This window comes from Akebia trifoliata, chromosome 8 (assembly GCF_017979445.1).
Source record: "Akebia trifoliata isolate Shusen 1 chromosome 8, ASM1797944v1, whole genome shotgun sequence".
NCBI classification, from domain to species: Eukaryota; Viridiplantae; Streptophyta; class Magnoliopsida; order Ranunculales; family Lardizabalaceae; genus Akebia; species Akebia trifoliata.
This window is the reverse complement of record NC_141382.1, coordinates 29,598,621-29,618,799: the sequence shown is the minus strand read 5'-3', so window position 1 is coordinate 29,618,799 and position 20,179 is coordinate 29,598,621. Positions and strand designations below refer to the sequence as shown.

Sequence of the window (20,179 nt, the reverse complement as noted above, 5' to 3'; positions counted from 1 at the left end):
AGGAAGATGGCAATGATTCCTCAAGAGACAAAAATCAGAGAAAACCCAAGGGGGCTGTCGATGCGTTCTCTAGTGCTCTGATATCAAGAAGAATTATGAAAGAATAATAGTCAAGTCTCAATGAGAGCTAGCCAGGATATTTATACTAAAAGGATAAAAGTGAATCGACATAAATGCTCGTACATAAAGAATAGAAAAATAAAGGAAAAAAATATGTATTTCCCAATACATCAATTAATATATACTCTCTTTTAAGAGTGTCGCGCCTTCTAACATAGTGTAGCATAGATATCAAGGAGTTAATCCATTGAAATAGGCACCCAAATAAAGGTTTTGGTACAAACAGAAAGAAACACTAATATTATGATGATTTGCGAAAAAACTAACAAGAAAAACAAAATTTCTGCCTAAAAACAAAAAATCAAAAATGCAAACCCTAAGGAACTTGAGTTAACAATCAAATTTTAAAAACTTTGGATATAATTCAAGTCAATAGTGGCTCAACCAAAATTTGCAATGATTCAACCAATTATTCCCTGTCAACTCCAAGTCATAAAAACGAAATTAAAATTAGAATATATTTCTATCTGGAAAGGAAAAAAATAAAAAAATATGCACATTTGTGGGGAAAACTAAGAGGTGGCCTTTAAGGTTAAAACAAAGAGAAGCCAGCTGAGATGGCTTGGGCATGTGCAATGGAGACCAATGACAACATTGGTGTGCAAATAGCACTTTGGTGCAAGTTCTAGCATCAAAGATTAGGGGGTGTTATCTTTATACAGAAAAACGAAGTTGGACACTGTAGCAACCAGAAATTTGTTGCAGTGGGCCTAAGTGGAAGCCCTTGACATTAGGGTCAAACCTTGTCATTGGTATCATAACTAAGGGTTTTTAGGCAAAGTTAATGTCATTAGAAAATAACTATCTAAATATTTTTGGGCAATTTTTCAAATTTGGAATTAGGTTTTGGAAGCCAAAACCATATAGATTGTGTGCCAATGTGAGAGGCTTTAAGGGGGGAATTAGGGAGAACAAAAGGTCTCCCAAGTAAAACAAAAACGTGGAAGGGTTAAAAGAAGGGTATTTTGGAAATTTTTGCAAAAGAAGCCCATGATCAATTCCTGGAAGGGGTAAATGGGTCTTTTATTTATGATTAGAGAACATAAGGATTCTGTAGAAACCCTAACTATTGAATGCTTGAAAGAGATGAATTAATTCAAACAACTTTTGAAAATGAGAGAAATTAGAGGAGGTAAATCTAATCAAAGATAATGGGGAGTTGCCATCTAGCACCCATATTCTAAAAATGTTGAAAGAGGAAGCAGTCCCACAAAAATTGTGGGGAGAAATTGAGACTCCATTACGGGTATGTTTGATTGCATGGAAAATGACTTTCCATGAAATTTGAAATCCATGAAAAAATAATGGTGGAAAATAGGTAGGGTTGGAAAATCAAATTCCATTGTTTGATTTTACTTGAATAAAATCATGGAAAAAAAAAATCTAAGGAAGAAAAAGAAGAAGAATGAGAGGAGGAGGAGAAAGAAAATGAGAGGAAAGGGAGAGGCTTAGGATGGAGAAGAAGAAGCTTGGGAAATGATAAGAGGGAGGGGGGAGGACGTGGTAGTGGTGGCGGCAGAAGAAAGTGAGGAAGAAGAGGGGAGAAAGTGATGGTAGTGGCAACGAAGATGAAGAAAAGAGAAGAAGAAGAAGACAAAGAGAGAGAGAGAAGGTGGCCGGAGATGGTAATGACGGCGATGGAGATGGCGACGACGAGATTAGTGTGATAGTGGTGGTGGTGGTGGTGGTGGTGATAGGGAAGAAGAAGATATGAGTGGGGAAGACGATGATGATATTTTGGGGATTGAAAATATGGGTTGATTTCACTTTCCCACCCGTATGGGTAGGAAAATGAAATCCATGTTTTGGTGGACCTTTTGAGTGGGATGGAAAATCAATTTCCATGGAAAATCAATTTCTATGGAAAAATGCAATCAAACACATGAAAAATGTCATTTTCCATGGAAATTGATTTTCCACCCTATTTTCCATGTGCAATCAAACATACCCTAAATGCATTCTTGGTTCTTCAATTTTAGCATCATACCTCATCTTATTCCTAGAGAAAAATAGAAGGAAAAACACCTTTAAAGCCTCTATTGTTTTTAAATCACCATTAAAGGTCCCCATTAAAGCTCCACCTTGTAACCTTGAAGAGGAAAAACAAGGAGGACCAAAGGTTGGAGCTTAAAGCTAGGAGGATCCGCATCAAAAATTTCCAGGTAGGTGATCAATCCATTTAATAAATAGTGTTAGTATGACCATGTAAGGTTTAATCATTAAGATGTATTTTAATGTATTAATAGATATGAAATAATGAGAATGTGAGTATTTAGTACTAGAAAATGAATGAATCGCGATGTTATGCTTTGTTGAGCATCATGTTCAACATAAGTAATGAATGAGATGAATTTCATGATAAAGTAATATAGTTAAAAATCTTGAAAAGGGAAAGAATGTGGTGTGAAGAAAAAACTTATCCAAAAAAAAATTAACAAGCCAAGGTCCATAAATCAGCATTTCATATAGTTTCTAGACATATAAAGAGAGTGTAGTTTCGATAAGAATTGAGATAACCACCTAACATACCAGAAAAACAAAGATTACAACACAACTCTAAGCACAGAGACTCTCATCTAAAAACAAAACCCTCAAAAAAACATCTCTTTAAACTCCAGGTCTAGTTTTACTCCAATAGAATAATAATCCCAAAACCTCCAAAATCATATCTTGGCAACTAATCTCCACCCCTTGGAAGACCCTCCGGTTTCTTTCTCACAAGATGGTCCAACATAAGGCAAAGGGAGTTAGGGCCCAAAGGTTTCTCTTTCTACCCAAAAACACGTTAAGACTACAAGGGGTGGAGTTGGGGGTCTTTTTTATTTATGTTATGTACCACAATGGGCACAATCCCATTAAAGTGGAAATAATACTGTTTAAAAGTGGAAATAAATAAGTTTTGATATTTTTCTAAGAAAATTTAAGTAGTCTAGATTTCCTAGCATAAGAAGTTCACCTAATTCGGAGTTAAATTGGTAGATTATGATTTTTCAAAGAAAATTGGTCATTATTTTTAGTGTAATCCTAAGTTGACGTAGCAAAAGCGTGTGAATCAATAGATTTGAAGGAAATTGAGAGTTTGTGTTCAATGGAACACAAAATCAATTTGAATACATAGATTCAATTGATAAGCAAATAATAGCTTGGAAGAAAATAGAGCATAAGATATAGAAAGTAACTAAAAGAAAAAAGAGAAATTAATTGATACGTTTGAATTGAATCGAATTTTTTTGAAGCTCTTTATATAGATAACTTCATTATAACAACTTAGAAACATTATAAAATACTAAAAAGTAACTTTCCTAACCTATCTATAACATAATAGCAACTATCTAAACCTATTACAACTCAATTTGGACACTTCTAAACACTTATAATTATAGCCTAAAGAATAAAAACGAATTTAAAATAAATAATAACTAAACAAATTAGAAACTAACAAAGAATGAAATAGAAATCTTCCTAGAACTAGAAAATAGAAATCCTAAATCTTAATAGAACTAGAAAGAGAAATAAATCTTTTTAGAATTAGAAACTAGAAACTTATCCTGTTAAAATTAAGAAACTACTCAAGACACTATAATTAGAAAGATAGATGTGGAGATGTTTTTAGACCCTTCAACTCCTCGAGATGTACCTTGATGTAGATGGTGCTGATAATCTCAATCAAGATGTCATTCATCAAATCCTCCTTGATTCCAGTGAGTGAAAAAGGCCGAAAAAATGGTTGAGACCCCGGTGTGATGCCTGCCAATGATCCTCTAATGATTTTGTTAGTACTAATATATACTTAAGAAAAGATAACAAATCTTGAGATGGGGAGAAGATGAACAGTAGAAAGTTGCCTAGAGTTCCTCTTTTTCTTCCCTCTTTCCTCTATCTTTTTCTTAATTCTCTCAACCCTTTCTTCTTCATGTTGCTTTATAGGCCCACTTCCCTGGACAGACGTTACCACACGGCTTGCTCAGATTGGATGGAAAATGGCTAACTTCTTGGAAATCGTGTCACATCTTTATTGATGCTTCCATCCAATTTGATTTGCAATGTCTCGGCCTCATTAATGCAGAGTTAGTCGGATTTCACTGCTTGGGGGTAGGTGAGTCAAGAGAAATCTCACTCATTCTTACTGTGATAAGTGCCCTTAGATATTGCATTAAATGACAAAATTTATATGGGGAAGAGTGCGTATCACATTTAATTTTTCATTTTATTAACGTAGAGGCTCTCAACCCAGGCTACCTACTGATTGACATGATAGGTCTATGAACGAAAAGAGATCCACCGAGCTCGCACATAGGTCAAGCTTCGACCCTACCTTTGCTTTTTTAGCTTCCACTACGATATCTAGGTGTACACTTATAATCCCCAATTTTCAACTCGGTCTAGATCAAACAAACAGAATTGGCGACCTTATCAACTTTCCTCGGTACATTGTCGTTAATTTTCTTCCCTTTCTCAGAATTGGTGATATCTAACGATCGAATTTAGACTTTTTAACCCACCTCGTGCCTTTTACCCCCTGACACCGGAAAAAGATACTTTCTGCTTTCCCCTGTTATATCACATCTTGCCCAAGACACGTGGCTTGGTCACTTCCTATTGCTAGATCTCGTCCTTTTGATTAGCTATTTTACGACACATGTCCCCATCATATGGTGTGACTGAAATTGCCTCCACAGTAGATGTCCTATATCATAGATCTTCAAACTTGGTCGTCTAAGTTTGATTAGGTTAGGGTAGGTCAAGTCTTGAAAGTAAAGGTAGGTGTGGTTCTGAATAATTAATTTCCATTATTATCTTTAATCTCTGCGTCATGGGTCATAGGCCGATTTACGGATCTTGAGGTTCGGATTAAGATCTTATATAGGAATGTCAAATCAGAAAATAAGAGCTAGAAAATATCCTTTTTTATTTTCACCCATGAGTTTCGAACCGCAAATCAGGCCATGGAAGTCGGGTCACAAGTATCTAGAATTTGGGGTGAAACAAACACTTTGCACTCAAAGATGAGCTTATTTCTTTCCTTTTGTAATTTCCAACACATAGCAAAAGGGGCCTTCAAAAAAAAAAAATCCTCTAAGACGAAAACATATCACTAAACCTCCCTTTAACAAATTAGAAGTGGTTCTAAGGAAGCATAGAACACATTCCACAGAGAGAAAAGAAAACTTGCACAGTTCCTATAATAGGAAACAATGGAGAATGAGCCAATGCAGTCTTCGGGCTAAACAAACAAAGCATGCAAATGTTAGCAATTATAATACCCCCACGCATCAAATGATTAATTGCAATAAATTTATCAAGCATCACCATCCGCACAAATAATGCCACCTAAAATGGAATAGAAGATCCACACACTAATTTAACGGGAAATCTGAAGTTCCAAAACAATATCCCAATAAAAATATCAGAGAAAACATTATTTGAGCTCCATTTCCATTTCATCTTATCATCTTCATTTGGAGAGAGGGATTCCTGAACTCTACCAAGTCATCATCAGCACCAAAGACATATCCTAAAACTGAGGGATCAACTGAACAGATCTTATTCCTCCATCCAATATGTCTAAAGCTTATGTCTTCTCTTAAATAATATGTTCATATCCCTTAGTTACTACCACAATCCACATTCTTTTCGGTCTTTCTCTCCACTATTTAGAACTTTCAACTTGCATATGCCTTCTAACAGGGTCATAACCGTCCTTCATTGCACATGACAAACTAAATCATTTTTAGCTTAATTATCTCCCTTTCAGCTACTACTACATTTTCAAGAATGCATTTATTTCTAATTTTTATCTTTCATAGTTTTTCCAAGCATCCACATCTCCGCTATGCCCAACCTATGAATAATTGCCCAACATTCACTTCGCAAAGTATAGTCGGCTTATTGTAGTCATATAGAATTGTCCTTTTAGTTTGACTGGGTTGTGTCAGCCTCATAGTACTCCAAAATCACATCTCCACTTTAATGGTCTAGCTCTCATCATATGATAACATTCACCTCAATATCTCCACCCTTATCAATAATCAAATCAAAATTTAAAAAAAATATGGTTGCTTCGGGGTATTTCCTGACCACGAATTATTATTGACCCTTCATTTTTTAGTGTCAATACTAAAATCGCTTTCTACTAGTGTCAGTTCTACAATTGAACACAACTCCATATACTCATTAACTAACGCAATGTCATCTCCAAATTACATGTACCGACCTACTAAAAAACGAAAAGTTATTTGATATATATTCAACTAAATAGACACAGACTTAAAGTTGATACCTAATGTAAACTAATTGTAACAAGGAAACTCATTTGACTCCGCCTTGTTTGTTCTTTTAGTGGTCACACTTCTCTCTTACATGTCCTTTAACCATCTAGGTGCTTAGTTATATGATTTCTTTAAGTTAATAAAACCCATGTGAAGATTCTTCCTTCTCTGAACACCTCCATCATTTGTTTAAGTAGAAAGATTGTCTCGACAGTATATCCTGTTGGCACTTTTATTTTTATCAAAATATCATTTGGTCCTAACGAACTACTTTTATTCATCTTTGCTAGCATTATTTTCACATATATTATCCTAATTAAAGGGAAGTACATGTGCACTTTGGTCTCCACGTATCTTCTCCTAGTCCTAAGCCTCTTGTAGTCTTCATTTAGAAAGTTAAAATTAAACATTCCGCCAGTGTCTAGTTTAGTTGGAAATGGAAATATTCCGATCAATGTGGAGATTAATACATTTTTTTGGAAATGATGGAGAAGTTGTGAAAGTGATGAAAATATTAAGGAAATTTATATTTTAACTGTGGAAAATGATAAAATAGGCATTAAAAGAGTCTCATTTAAGTCATCTAAATATAATAAACAACCATATGGGGTGTGGAAATGAAGATCAACAACATTCTGCTATATACATGCGCAAGTATTTGAGAGCACGCAGTGAAAAACAATAGTATTTTATATGGAAAACATGGAAATGAAAATAATAATGTTGCATTAACTAAATGCTATACAGTCGATTAAATGGAGAAACTATTAAGTACTACATTTACATGTTACTTTTTCTTATACAAAATATTTAAGTTTCCTTTCTTTTCTTCCTCTAATGCATACCGCATATAGACGTCTTTCTCACCCTCTTTATTTCCTAACCTACTATATATAGATCATCATTTGCCTCATGTCTAGCTCAAATTACCACTCTCCTTGCTTCTTTTTAGCATTTTTATAGCTTTCCAAGTTTTGTATTCATTTCTACACTTTTTTTTTCTTTTTGATAGGTATAGGGTTAGTGGTTACCAAATGAAGTTGGGTTCAAGGGAGTTTGAACCTAGGCCGTGGGAACAACACTCCATACATCTTACCACTTAGCTAAGTTGGCACTTCATTTTTTTCCAGTCATTTCCCTTGACTTATGATAAATTTTTTCTTCTCCAATAACATTTTGAACATCATCAGTCCACCACCAAGTTTCCTTGTGTGTGACCTTTTCCCATAGATTTCCCGATGTGCAACTTATGTCCTCATTACTCACCACAGCACCATTGCTGACCAAAGCCCTTAGAATTCAATCAAGCCATGAAAACTAGGGTTCTCAAAATAAAGGAATCCAGGAGCATTCAAGATTCTCAAACCCAGCCATTTTTTCAATGAAATTAAGGCACATAACCTAAACTCTCTGAAGCCTTGATCAACCTTTTGTGTGTGTGTGTCATCCTACTTTATGTAATGGCATACTAGAAATCTAAAAGAAAAAAAAAGGGGGAGGGGGGGTGGATAGCCCAATGTGTTCAGGTCCTTAAGGCATAAGAAATCTTAGAAATGAAATGGTTAAAACCAATAGTCAAAACAAATGATTGTTACATCCGTGCAATTACTTTGAAAGACTCAAATCATAGCATAAAAATTAAGAGAGAATAGGGAAGTACTAAAAGAAGGGAGTCATCGACAAGCAAATCTCACCATCATGGTCAAATACCACCTGCATCAGAAAGATGCCCATCAATAACCAACATTACAGATTCCCGAATTGCAGATAACAAAATACATTAAGAATAATATAGTATGATTTTAATTGGAGAGAATATGAAAGGAACAAAATCAAGAAATATCTAAGGCCTTGTATCCAAGTCTGAAACCAATACACATGTTTGTGCCGAATTTACATAAAAAAGGTGCTAGATCTACTTTAAATCATTCAATTGGCTTGATCCATGGCTAAGAAATACCATAAATGAGAGGCATCAAATGATGGGTTCCAGTCCCTTGAATATGCATTATGTGGACAACTAAAAACTTATAGTTATAATGCATGAATGTGAAAGAACATACCGCAACATGTGAAGGAACGAATTCCAGTACATCAATAATCTGCAACAGAAATGGACGTCAGTAATGCCTAAAACCTAATCAGTTCAAACATGAATTAGAACAATGCAAAATTTATTGAAACTTATATATAGAGTATATAGAAAAGGTGTTACAAATCTTGATCAATCTGCGTTTGTGAGTGTAGAAAAAACAATATTAGACAATATAACATAAAAAAAAATCTAAAATATGTACTCATAACTGTCTTAAAGATAAAAATTACCTCAATTGTGAACATTATTAACTTTGTTAAAGACAGGACAGTTTCAAAACTACTATACTCAAGGTATCAAATCTCGTCTTGAGGCATTGTGTTGATCCAGGGGGAAACCAATACCATCTCAACCGATACATAACAAGACAATCAGAGACAAAAACAAAAGAAACAGAGATATTCCTCCACTATTCTGTTCCAGACACCAATTAGACTAAGACATCTCAGCTGAGACATTTCTAGAAGTTACGGAATTTTGAACCACGATTACACTAATGAAAATAAAGGCTCGTACAATGCTAGTGATCATGTTCCTGTCAATCTAAATCATCAAATCTGTGACCAGACTTAAAGATGTTTTATAACAATATTTGGCTTATGAACCAATGCTAGCCATTCAATCAAATGTATCTTTGTTGGAAAGGCAAATTGACAACGTATATTTATCTGTTATTGAAGAATATATTAATAAAAGAAAGAAAGAAATAAGAAAGATTGGGAGAGAATAGGTCAGGGTGCAGAAAATTCCACTAACTTTTTTCTGCATGCTTACTATTTATATTAATAGGGTTTATTATGTGGGGGATGGTAAATGACCATAATACCCCCATGATACATCATAACACTCCCCGTCAAGCGGGAGAATAAATATCAACTAGCTCCAACTTGGAACAAATAAAATTCATACTACCACAACTAAGTGCCTTCATGACATCTGCCATTTGGTTTTCAGACCTTACATAGGGTGTACAAATTTGACCACTCAACACTTTATCTTTAATAAAATGTAGTTTCTCTCAATGTATTTTCATGGAACTCGAAGCAATATGCACTGCAGCTTCATAGGAATGGTCACTTTCAAGCCCAATTCACCAAGAAAACTCTTTAATCAAGTCAATTCACCCGCAATAAGAGCTATTGCCCGGTATTCTACTTTTGCACTTGACCTTGCTACCACACTCTGTTTCTTACATTTCCAAGACACCAGTTGCCACCCAAAAATGTGCAGTACTTAGACATAGACCACCTATCCAACATGAACCTGCTCAATCAGCATCATTGCAACCTTTTTCAGTCCAAATCACCTCTGGACCTATACAATAACCCACGACCTGGCGATCATTTTACGTATTGCAACACCTGAATAACCGCTTCCTAGTGTAACTCAAGGTGCCTCCATAAACTAACTTACCATGCTAACTGCAAATGAGATATCAAGATCGATGATGGTCAAGTAGTTAAGTTAACCAACCAACCTAATTTATCTACCTGGAGCATCAAATAGCTCTCCTTTGTCAACCACCTACTGGCTTACAACCCAACACGTCTTTCGCATTTAGTAAATCAAGAACATACTTACGTTGAGACAAGTTAATTCCTCTCAACTAGACCTGGCAACTTCAATCCCCAAAAAATAACGCAATTTGCCAAGATCCTTAGTATGAAATTGGAGTTGTAAGCTACATCTATTATCTATGCAATTTGGGAACCCTTAAAAAGTTGAAATACCAAAATTATTCTAGAGCTTCCAAAGAAGTTTACATTTACATGTAAGATATATGAATCATTTCATCATAAATTCAGAGCTATGCATTAGAAAAATGGTTTAAAAAAAAAAGGCACATGACAATCATAAAGATACTTTTTTGATAGGTTCATGTGTGTAGGAGGGGGTTTTGATCCCAGATCTATGATTTTACCATCTCATCAAGGTGGCACCTTTAACCTACTATTATACAAATAAATGCAACACTTACAAGGGACAAAGCTGAAAATATAGTTAAAACCCAATCTCCATTGCCATCAGCATGCGATAGATGACCATGGTGCAGTTTGGCTTCTCTTGGTGACAAAAACATAGGGAAAAAATCAAATGGTAAGTAATCAAAAATGTTACTGAGAACAATGGAAAGCAAATAGATAAGAGTAACTAGATTATATTCCAGCCAAACAAAACTGAAATAAAAACCATTCTGTCAAATATCCAACAAAAAAACAGTTTCATATTATAAAGATTATTGCGGCTAACATGCAAGAGGGAATGAATGAAGAAGGAAATCAAAATAGGATTCAATAATATGCTATCAGAAAATCATCCCCGAGTAATGCAGCAAAGAAATAAAATATCCATAAAAATTTGTAGACCCATCACTGAAAAAGACTTTTTTTGGATCGACAAGGTGCAACTGTTCTATTAAATAGAACTACAGCATTTCTTTTTTCTACTCTAGTTGTCATCTTTTTCCTTGTTACTGCCTTCGGTTGGTCATCTCGATTGTGGGTTTCTTGGTATTACCTATGTTTTGTGTGTAATACAAAAAATAAAATAAGGAATTATAAGAGAATAAACAAGTACACAAGGAAAGCATTCCTCCTCAAGAATATGACCCAAAAAAAACGAACAAAAATAATGATAAAGATAAACAAAAGCCTAGCTCCATAAAAAGGGTTTAAAATCTCGTCTCATTCAATGTCTGACAAAGCTAACAGAACAAGATCTCATAATAAGGAAGGAATGACACATTAGAAAAATATCAATATGCAAATTTATGAAGCATATTAAATTCTTTTTATATTCAATTCAAGCTAGCAATATGTTGTTTTACCTTTTTTATGTGTTATAGAAGACAGACAGTGAAAAAAAGATTTCTATTACTAAGATTAAAGTAGGGGTTTGGCAACTGATGATACATACCCCTAAAATATGTCTCTATGCCTCACCAAACAAAACATCATAGCCAAGACCATCTGAAGTGGTATAATACCTTGAACCACTTCCATGAATTAAAAAAACTCCTAATTGGGGGGGAAAGGCCTCCATCTTAACGCCATGGAATTCTGACAACATGGCCAGAGACACCATCGTAAACCATAGGGAGAAAATTACCTTAAATTGGACTTGCCTTCTAAATAATTATGAATAGGTATAAGCCTACCATCACGTGAAACAATTTGAATTCATACCCAACACTTATCTACCCCTGACAACAATTTCGAAGTACCAGATTGAAAAGGGAAAAGAAAGGGATTAAGAAAAGGGAAGAAAATAAGAGAAATCAAGCAGATCTAAAGGTAGAAATACTCTAATACCATGTTAGAAGATTAGGGTAGGAGAGAAGGAGGAACATAGAGAGGAGAATGAGTAGGTCACTCCCAATAGGGTCCAGTCTCTCTTTTATATTAAAAACATGTAGTTGGCTGTGTGGGCTTAAGTATTGGGCCCACACGACATTTAATAAGAACTCTAACACTAATAATAATAATAGTATTAAATTTGAGCATATTTCCATGAAATATATCGAAATATTTCAATTTCAACAAGTTTCAGCAAGAAATTTAACCGACAGTTTTTTTATGTATATATTTCAGTGGAAATAACTATTCATTTCATGAAATATTTCAATAAATTGAGTGGTGATTGTCACCTAAATATATCAAATTTTAGGTATAAAAACACAAACCCTTTAAACCTAACATTACTACAAACATTTTTCTATTTTAAACCCTGCCAAACCCTTTAAACCTTATTGTATTTTACACTTGCAGGAACCTTAGCCTAGCCGAATCCTACCTAACCTTTAAACCCTGTTGCATTCTACTTTTATAACAGCCCTAACCAGCGGCCCCTAATCCTCATCCCAACTCTTGCTGAAATTTCCCTGCAGCCCATTAGACCTCAGCCGGACCCTCCCTACAGTATTGTACAGCCCAGACAATCCGTCCTTGCAACCCGTTCTACCCAACTGAACCTATTTATAACCCTTTACACCAGGTCCGAACTTAACATATCCTTTAAAAATCCCAACCAATCGAACCCAAGACCCTACAATCCAACCAAACCTTAACCTAAAGCCTAATCTTACAAACCCCAAACCTAACTCACCCTTAAACCTTTCCCCTAGACTTATTCCTTTTATTTTGATTTGCGTGGAAAACTGTTCCTGGAAATTTTCTTTATGAATCAGATTTGACCCAAATGGCAATTATTATTAGATCCCTTTATTGAATAACCAATTGAGCCTAGATTTGTCTGGAAACCTTTAATTGGATAAAGAGACCCCATTTCAACTACTGATCGAAAACCTAAGCTAGTGGAAGGCCGTTCTTCCATTGGCATCCCTTCAATCAGTGTTTTAAGAGATTTATCATTCTGGGATTGTGATTAACTGAGAATCTAGTATAATTGCTCGTTAGATTTTTTTATTGTCTTATGGTTGAATGAGTATTTATTTTATACTTTAATTGCTTTAGTTAATTATTCTTGATCTTGATCTGAGATTCATCATTTATGTTAGGAATCATAGTCCTGCATCACAGACCTGCTTTCTTTTCTTTTCTTTTCCTTTCCTTTTTTTTTTTTTTTTTTTTTTTTGGGGGGGGGGGGGGGGGGGGGGGCGGGGGACCTCAGGCATGTGGTATTACACTCACAGACTTACCAACCCACTACCCTCAAATTATAAACATTAAAAGATGAACTGCTAAAAAATAATAATGATGATGGGTGAAACTAGAGATCTTTTTATACAACTGTATTTGTTTATAAGGGGTAGCTTAGTGCTTTTCTTAATAACTTGTAGATAAACTTTCATATTTTTTTCTCAATATAAATGAGGGAATACAGCTCTTTGTTGGAACATTCCAGCAACTATCAAACCCTCCCCTCCCCAATAGGTAGATTATATCACTGCAAACTCAATGTTAACTTCACTGCTTAAGCATATACATGAGTAAGGAAATAGCCAAAGACAATTCAACCGTTCATTAATATTTATTAATACATGTCCACAACATCTCCCTTAATATCTATTACATTCATCTTTGGCCAAAGAAGTGACAAAAGTAAATCTGTACAAGAGTAGAAACACCATGGACAAAAACAAACAATCAAGCCCAATGTCTAATAACCACATCATGCAAAACAGTTCACCAAAGATATGAAAGTGATTAGACAAATACAAGTAACTCAAAAGAGACTACTGCTTAGTATCAAACATACTAATGAAAGGTATTATAACATACCTAGAAGCCTGTAATAAGCTCTGTATATGACCGATGTACCATCAATTAGCATTACTCGACCATTCAAAGAATTAAGTTTCACATCTTCTTCGTTACACTTGGGTAAGTCAACTACCATGTCTTGAAGCATTGTTTGCTCAACTTGAGGAGACATCCCTGGATTACTATGAGAAGTTGCATGAAGAATTCCAGAAGAATCCAACTCTGAACCACTAGATAGTTTAGAGTAACCCTGATAGATAAGCACCAAGTTAAACGTGTAAATCAAAAAATAATTTCAAGAATATGGCGTAACCTGCTCAACATGTCCTAGCATTCCTCTACATATAAAGGGTGGTACAAGTATAAATGTTCTGTATTGAAGTAGCATCTAAGTGTGCAAATGTCAGGGCAGGAGTATGGTCGGTCAAATCGTCCATGTGCACATATGTTGGTTGATAACAAAGGAGGAAATCACAATTGCAGACTACATGTTATTTGTGGCATGAAAAAGACCATGAATGCTGTCAATGCCATCACCTACTTGAAGCATAGTGTTGGCATTCACAATCTTTACTTCTCTATTAAATTGCTCAATACATTCAAGGATAATATTCGGAACTTCATGGCTCGAATGTTATAAGAAACAAAGGATGAAATGAGTAAGACTCATCTTGAGAAACTTAACCGCATCATTTTTAATAAGAAACCTCGCCACTTCAATTATCCAGCAATTTATTCTAAATTTGACTTGCCATCCTCTTAACAAAAATTTCTACAAAAATCATCACTGCATTATCCTAAATAAATATAAGAAAATAACCATCAAAGAATTCCTGGCCATCTAAATATTTCTAAAATTACAAGAAAAGAACACAAAAATCCTAAATTATTTGGCCAAAAGGGAAAAATCAGTTTGAATCTTCCACGGTCTCCTCGTTCCTTTGTTCTTCAGCAAATCTAAATGCTTGTATTGCATCCTCACCCAGATCAAAAGATTTTTACCCCATCACACCAGTTGCATGGTAGTTTCCTTGAGTTGCTCTACTTCTGCAAGTTTCGTCTTTCCATTAGCTAGATCCTCAAGTCTAGACCTTTATCCATTGGTGGAGAAGTTTTCTGATTTCATTGGTCATATTGTGCCTCTTAAATTTAATTGTAAATATGTCCTCATTTTTTAATGAACCACTATGGAAGATTGGTGCAGTGACTTGAAACAGTAGCTCATTTCAACATCAACCTAGCGAAGTGAGGAATTGTCACACAGGATCACACTATCATTTCACAATTTTTTCAGCACAAAAAGTGGGCAGTGATGAGAAAGGTTAGTCAAATTATGATGTTTATGTAAATGTCTTGTATTCTGTTGCGCTACACAAAGCTGCGGGCGGGTAGGGTGATGGGTGCAGCACCCCTTCCCAGGGGTGCAGGGGCAAAGCCCCGTTCCGAATTTTTTAAGGACTATGGAAAGGGCAATCGTGTAATATTTTCTTAAAAGGGTTTTCTACTTTTGGGGGTTTCTGTTTTGGGGAGTTTTACTTGTTTTGGTAACTCTCAGTTATATTAATAGAGATCTCTAGGACTGTAAAACTTAAGAGAGAAAGAAGTGATTGTTCTTGTCCTGTTCTGTGGACGTAGGCACACTGCCAAACCACGGAAATCCTTGTGTTTTGTGCGAATGTATTATCTTTGCTATTGCAATTTTTTCACAATGATAAATGCTACTTCTTCTAGTAAGGTTTCTTTATATATGTCATACGAGTGAAAAACATGAGCACAACCCTCTGGATTTAAGTCCATGAAATGTGACAGCCTGAATCACACATAAATGAATAATACCTTTCTAGACACGAAGGATGAACACGGAAGAAACAAACTTTTTAGCTGGCCATAGAACATGTTGTACTCAACTCTCTGAATTATTGGCATGCTCCTCTTTAAGGAGTGAAGACTCCTCCATAAGGAGTTAATGTGATGATGCAAGGGCCGATAGCACGCCATAATCATACCATTTCGTGTAAAGGTTGAGCTCTCGATACCTCAAAAGTTATAACATTTGCCTGAAATTTTGAACTCACTATTAAATATGGTAACCAGGACAAAGGTACACACAAGGCACATATACAATTTCTTCCAATAATGCATCACTAACATACTCACAAATTTGACAGTAATTTTCCAAACTAAATAGGAAAATCAAACTAAAGAATAAACATAATCACCACACCAACTCATTTCTAAATTTAGGATAAACTGATCAACCATAAAGTAAACCAACACTCATTTTGGGTTGCAGCTGTTATTTCTATCACAATACATTTAACAAATGTTGAATCAACCATTTCTCTAGGTTGGACCCAAGATGTCGATCATTACATTATCATGCAAAAAAAAAAAATTGTGATTGGGTGGGTGTGGCCATCCTCTAACAGTAATTTTCAAAACTAAACAGGAAAACCAAACAAAAAAATAAACATGATTACCGCACTATCTCATTTCTAAATTCAGGATAAACAGATCCACCATAAAGTAGACTAACACTCACTCGGGATTGCAGCTGTATTCTAACAAAATATGACAATAGTTTTAACGCATTTTAACCAACCATTTCTATAGGTCTGACCCAGGACATCAATCATTCCATTGGGAGATAGTATCATGCAAAACATTTATCATTGGATGTTGACATCCTTTCACATTATTATACAAAAGGAGTGGAAGCAATATTAGAGGTCTAACCCATCTAATAATAAAGGTTTGCTGTGACATCATGAGGCAATGATTGTAGATCTGCTGCATAATTAATAAATTATGGATCTAAGGATCCAAACAACTTAGTGAGGTCCTTCGGATGCAAGATTGGCACAAGGCCAATGGGTTGGTTCCTTTAAGCCCATCTATGTTAACTTGTGCTACAAATTTAAACATTTGTAATCTGGACCTCTTGTTCCATTGAACAAGAGGCCACCGATCACTAAAACCAATTTTTGGGAGGTAAGAGAAAATGAGGTTAAATAATAAAAACGATGAGGGTGGTGATACTTAAATTAATAAAAACTGGTATGGTATATTTCATCCCTTTCAAATTGAAGTTACTTGATTAGAGTAAGGTATGTGTCTAGGAAGACAGAGACCACCAAAACCAATTTTTAGGAGGTAAGAGAAAATGTGGTTAAATAATAAAAAATGATGAGGGTGGTGATACATAAATTAATAAAACATGGTTTGGTATATTTCACCCCTTTCAAATTGAAGTTACTTGATTAGAGTAAGGTGTGTGTCTAGGAAGACAAAGACCACTAAAACCAATTTTTGGGAGGTAAGAGAAAATGTGGTTCAATAACAAAAATGATGAGGAAGGTGATACATAAATAATAAAAACATGGTTTGGCAGATTTCATCCCTTTCAAATTGAAGTTGCTTCATTAGAGTAAGGTATGTGTCTAGGAAGACAGAGACACTTGACAAACCCCTTAGTTAGGGAGACAAGTCCATGTTCTCTTGGAAGTTATAAAAATATGACAGTATGTACACAAAAGAATCACTAATTATTATTTATAAAAAAAATACAAAAAGATGATTGGGTGGAAAATGTTTTAAGTGGGATTCATTGAATTTGATCCCTACTCGTGGATATTATCTAATTGAGAATAAAAAGATTTTAATCTTCCTCTCTACCCCTCTCCCCCAACCAAATAAAAAATAGTGACAGTTTAAAATATTGCAAGGGAATATAGACAATCGTAATACTTAATGAGCCAATATTAAAAAAGATAATTCAGTCTACCAACAAATTAATTTATTTTTATACTAAGATAGTCCAGAAAGTTAGTTGGAAGAGAGGGGTGAGAGAAATTTATGTTTATGACTATTCACACAAGTTTTTCTTGTTTATGAAAAATTGACCTTTTTTTTTAATTTTTGATTATCAAATAATTGATTATACATAGATTATGGAATGCCCTAAAATCACCATAATGGAATATGATGCTCATAATTTATTATCAACCACATGATCAATTATGATAATGGTTACCAAACGACCACTAAATGCATTTTTTACAAAATGAAGGTAAATCTCACGAATAGGTTATAAATGACTAAACATACACAAAAAATAATTAAATAGGCAAGAGGGTATATAGAACATACTTATTGGAAAAAAAAAAAAAAGGTATATGGAACACAATCATACATGTGAGGAATATGTGGATTGATTTTGTGAAAAAAAAATAATTTGTTAAGTGATTTCAATATAGTTTTGATACATTTTCAAATGTGTTATTTACTTATCAAAAAAAAAAACTTATTTTCGCATGTTTAAGGACTAGATACCAACTAAGACTGCATAAACCCAAAAATGTATTTCCCTCTGCAGCATGGTTTTGCATCTCGTTCACGAACAATATCGAGTTACCTCGGTCTCAAACATCAGATCTATGAGCTAGAAAAATAAGAATAAGTGTGGAGTTTAGTCCCACATCGGACACTTGTTATCTTGTCTCTCTCCTTATAAGCTTTTGGGCCTCTCCACTCATTGCCACTTGGGTTTGAGTTGGACCCCAAATTTATCATGGTATCAGAGCGGGCCTTTCTCTTCTCCACCTCACCCAGTTGGTTTTGTGTTGGACCCCCAAATTTATCAATAAGAAAAAGATCACAAAGCGGAATTAAATCTCAGTTTCGCATCTCATTTTGTTCATGAATGATACTAGATGAATCCAGTGAGTCATCTCGATCTCAGATGATTCTTAAAACCCCACTCTCCAATGCCAATCATTTCCCTTTCCAAAATTTAAGACAGCATACTAGCCTACAATCCATACTTTATTTTGTACCATGGGTGCCAGGTATTCCATAACATAATTATCCCACAAAACTGTTGAAGGTTTATAACCCCTTGATCTGCCATCTTGGTTTCAAATCTTGTCCGAGTCATTTCAATATCATTCAAGAATAAGTGAGATGCTCGATGTGAATCATCTTGCACCACCACATCTCATTTGACAACCGATATGACTTGGCCGATATTTTGAAAATCTCAATCCAGTTAGTAAAACTCAACCAAGCCAACCGGATTTTTGAATTTTAATTAAAATAAGTATTCCTTACAATGTCAATATCTATTCTCTAAATAATAATAAAAAATAAGATCTTGAGGCAAATAAAATAAAAAACTATAATTATTTGCATATAAACATGACTTAATAAATAATTATAACCTAAAGTTAAAGGGTTTATCTCATCTAAGACAATATGACTCAGATGAATCGGTATCGGAGGGGGGAAATACCACTATATACTGCGTTTGGAAAAGCCGTGTGAGGGCTAAATTCATCCGAACATGCTCGATTTTTTGAAACTTCAGTGTTTGGGATGGATTGGAACTCTTTTTAATTGCCGATTCCTTCCTCAAAATCAGTCGATTCTCTCGACTACCAACACTTCAACGAGCCTCCGCAAAATCACACGGTTCCGCAAAAACAGAGTGAACAACTTGGCGTCATCTCTCTCTCTCTCTCTCTCTCTCTCATCATCTTACAATCAAGAATTCATCTCTGCAACTCTCTCAAGTAAGCAACTTTTTTTTTTCAATGTTCGTGTTTTATCATCGAAAATTTTCAGAGATTCTAGAAGTAAAAGAGGAAAAAAAAAAAAAAGAGAGAAAAGAGAAAGAAGAGTAAGACAGAAATTTACCTCCATTCACCAATCGATTTCAATGCTCACTCACCCACAAACCTTTGGTCTCAACACCATTGTCATCTTCTCCAACAGCTCATCGAACCCAAACTCACTCACACGGCTCTTCGTCCCAACACCTTCATCTCCCTCATTCACTCATATTCACCATTAACACACAAACATCCTTGTCTTCTCACCCATCACTCACAAACCTTCATCATCTCGTCTCCTTTAACACCAAATAATCGCTCAGTTGCACAGCAGCACCGCAGCCATCCATTAATGGCCAACTCTCTCAACACCCTCTCTCACTCACGACTCACCCATGGAACCCACCTTCATTGCACTCAACTCACCTTTGAGCTCTCGACAGCACCCACAGAACTCACCCACACACCTCTCTGAATCTGAATCGAACTAGAGACCCTAAAGACAGCAATGTTCTCCCACGGCCACAGAAAAATTGTGTATTAGAAACCGAGTTAACAAATAAAGTTATATTGCCACACCAACTTTTGTCTAATCATTGACATTGAACAATCATCAATGTTTCAACATGAAACATCGAGATCAACAATTGAAATGTTAATTTTGATCATTTGAGCTCATGATTTTAAAAGGTAAGTAATTTTTCCTTCTATTTTACTTAAAAGTCTTTTACTTTTTTAGAGACTGTTCACTAGCTTGACAACAAATAGAAATGAAACAGCAATTTGAAATACTTACTTCCTAGATTTTTTTTTCTATTTTTTTAAAATAAAAAAATATAAAATAAGATACATTGAAATGCTTTT

At 35.0% G+C, this 20,179-nt stretch overlaps 1 protein-coding gene across 4 annotated transcripts in view; it reads right to left on the bottom strand.

The window, feature by feature from the left end:
* Positions 1 to 19,843, bottom strand: part of LOC147396484 (5'-3' exonuclease family protein) — a 53,006-nt gene extending 33,163 nt beyond the window's left edge. For 2 of the 4 annotated variants that reach the window (XM_086451014.1, XM_086451016.1), the window contains exons 1-6: positions 19,401 to 19,842; positions 15,543 to 15,763; positions 13,725 to 13,956; positions 10,463 to 10,542; positions 8,453 to 8,491; positions 8,084 to 8,102 (exon numbers count right to left, since the gene is read on the bottom strand). In XM_086451014.1, the coding sequence (XP_086307140.1) occupies positions 8,084 to 8,102; positions 8,453 to 8,491; positions 10,463 to 10,542; positions 13,725 to 13,956; positions 15,543 to 15,710 (538 nt within the window). In that variant the 5' untranslated portion in view covers positions 15,711 to 15,763; positions 19,401 to 19,842. Of the gene's footprint in view, positions 1 to 8,083; positions 8,103 to 8,452; positions 8,492 to 10,462; positions 10,543 to 13,724; positions 13,957 to 15,542; positions 15,764 to 18,996; positions 19,304 to 19,400 lie in introns of those variants that run through there. The other 2 variants (XM_086451012.1, XM_086451013.1) reach the window with 2 other exon arrangements.
* Positions 19,844 to 20,179: the final 336 nt, after the last annotated feature.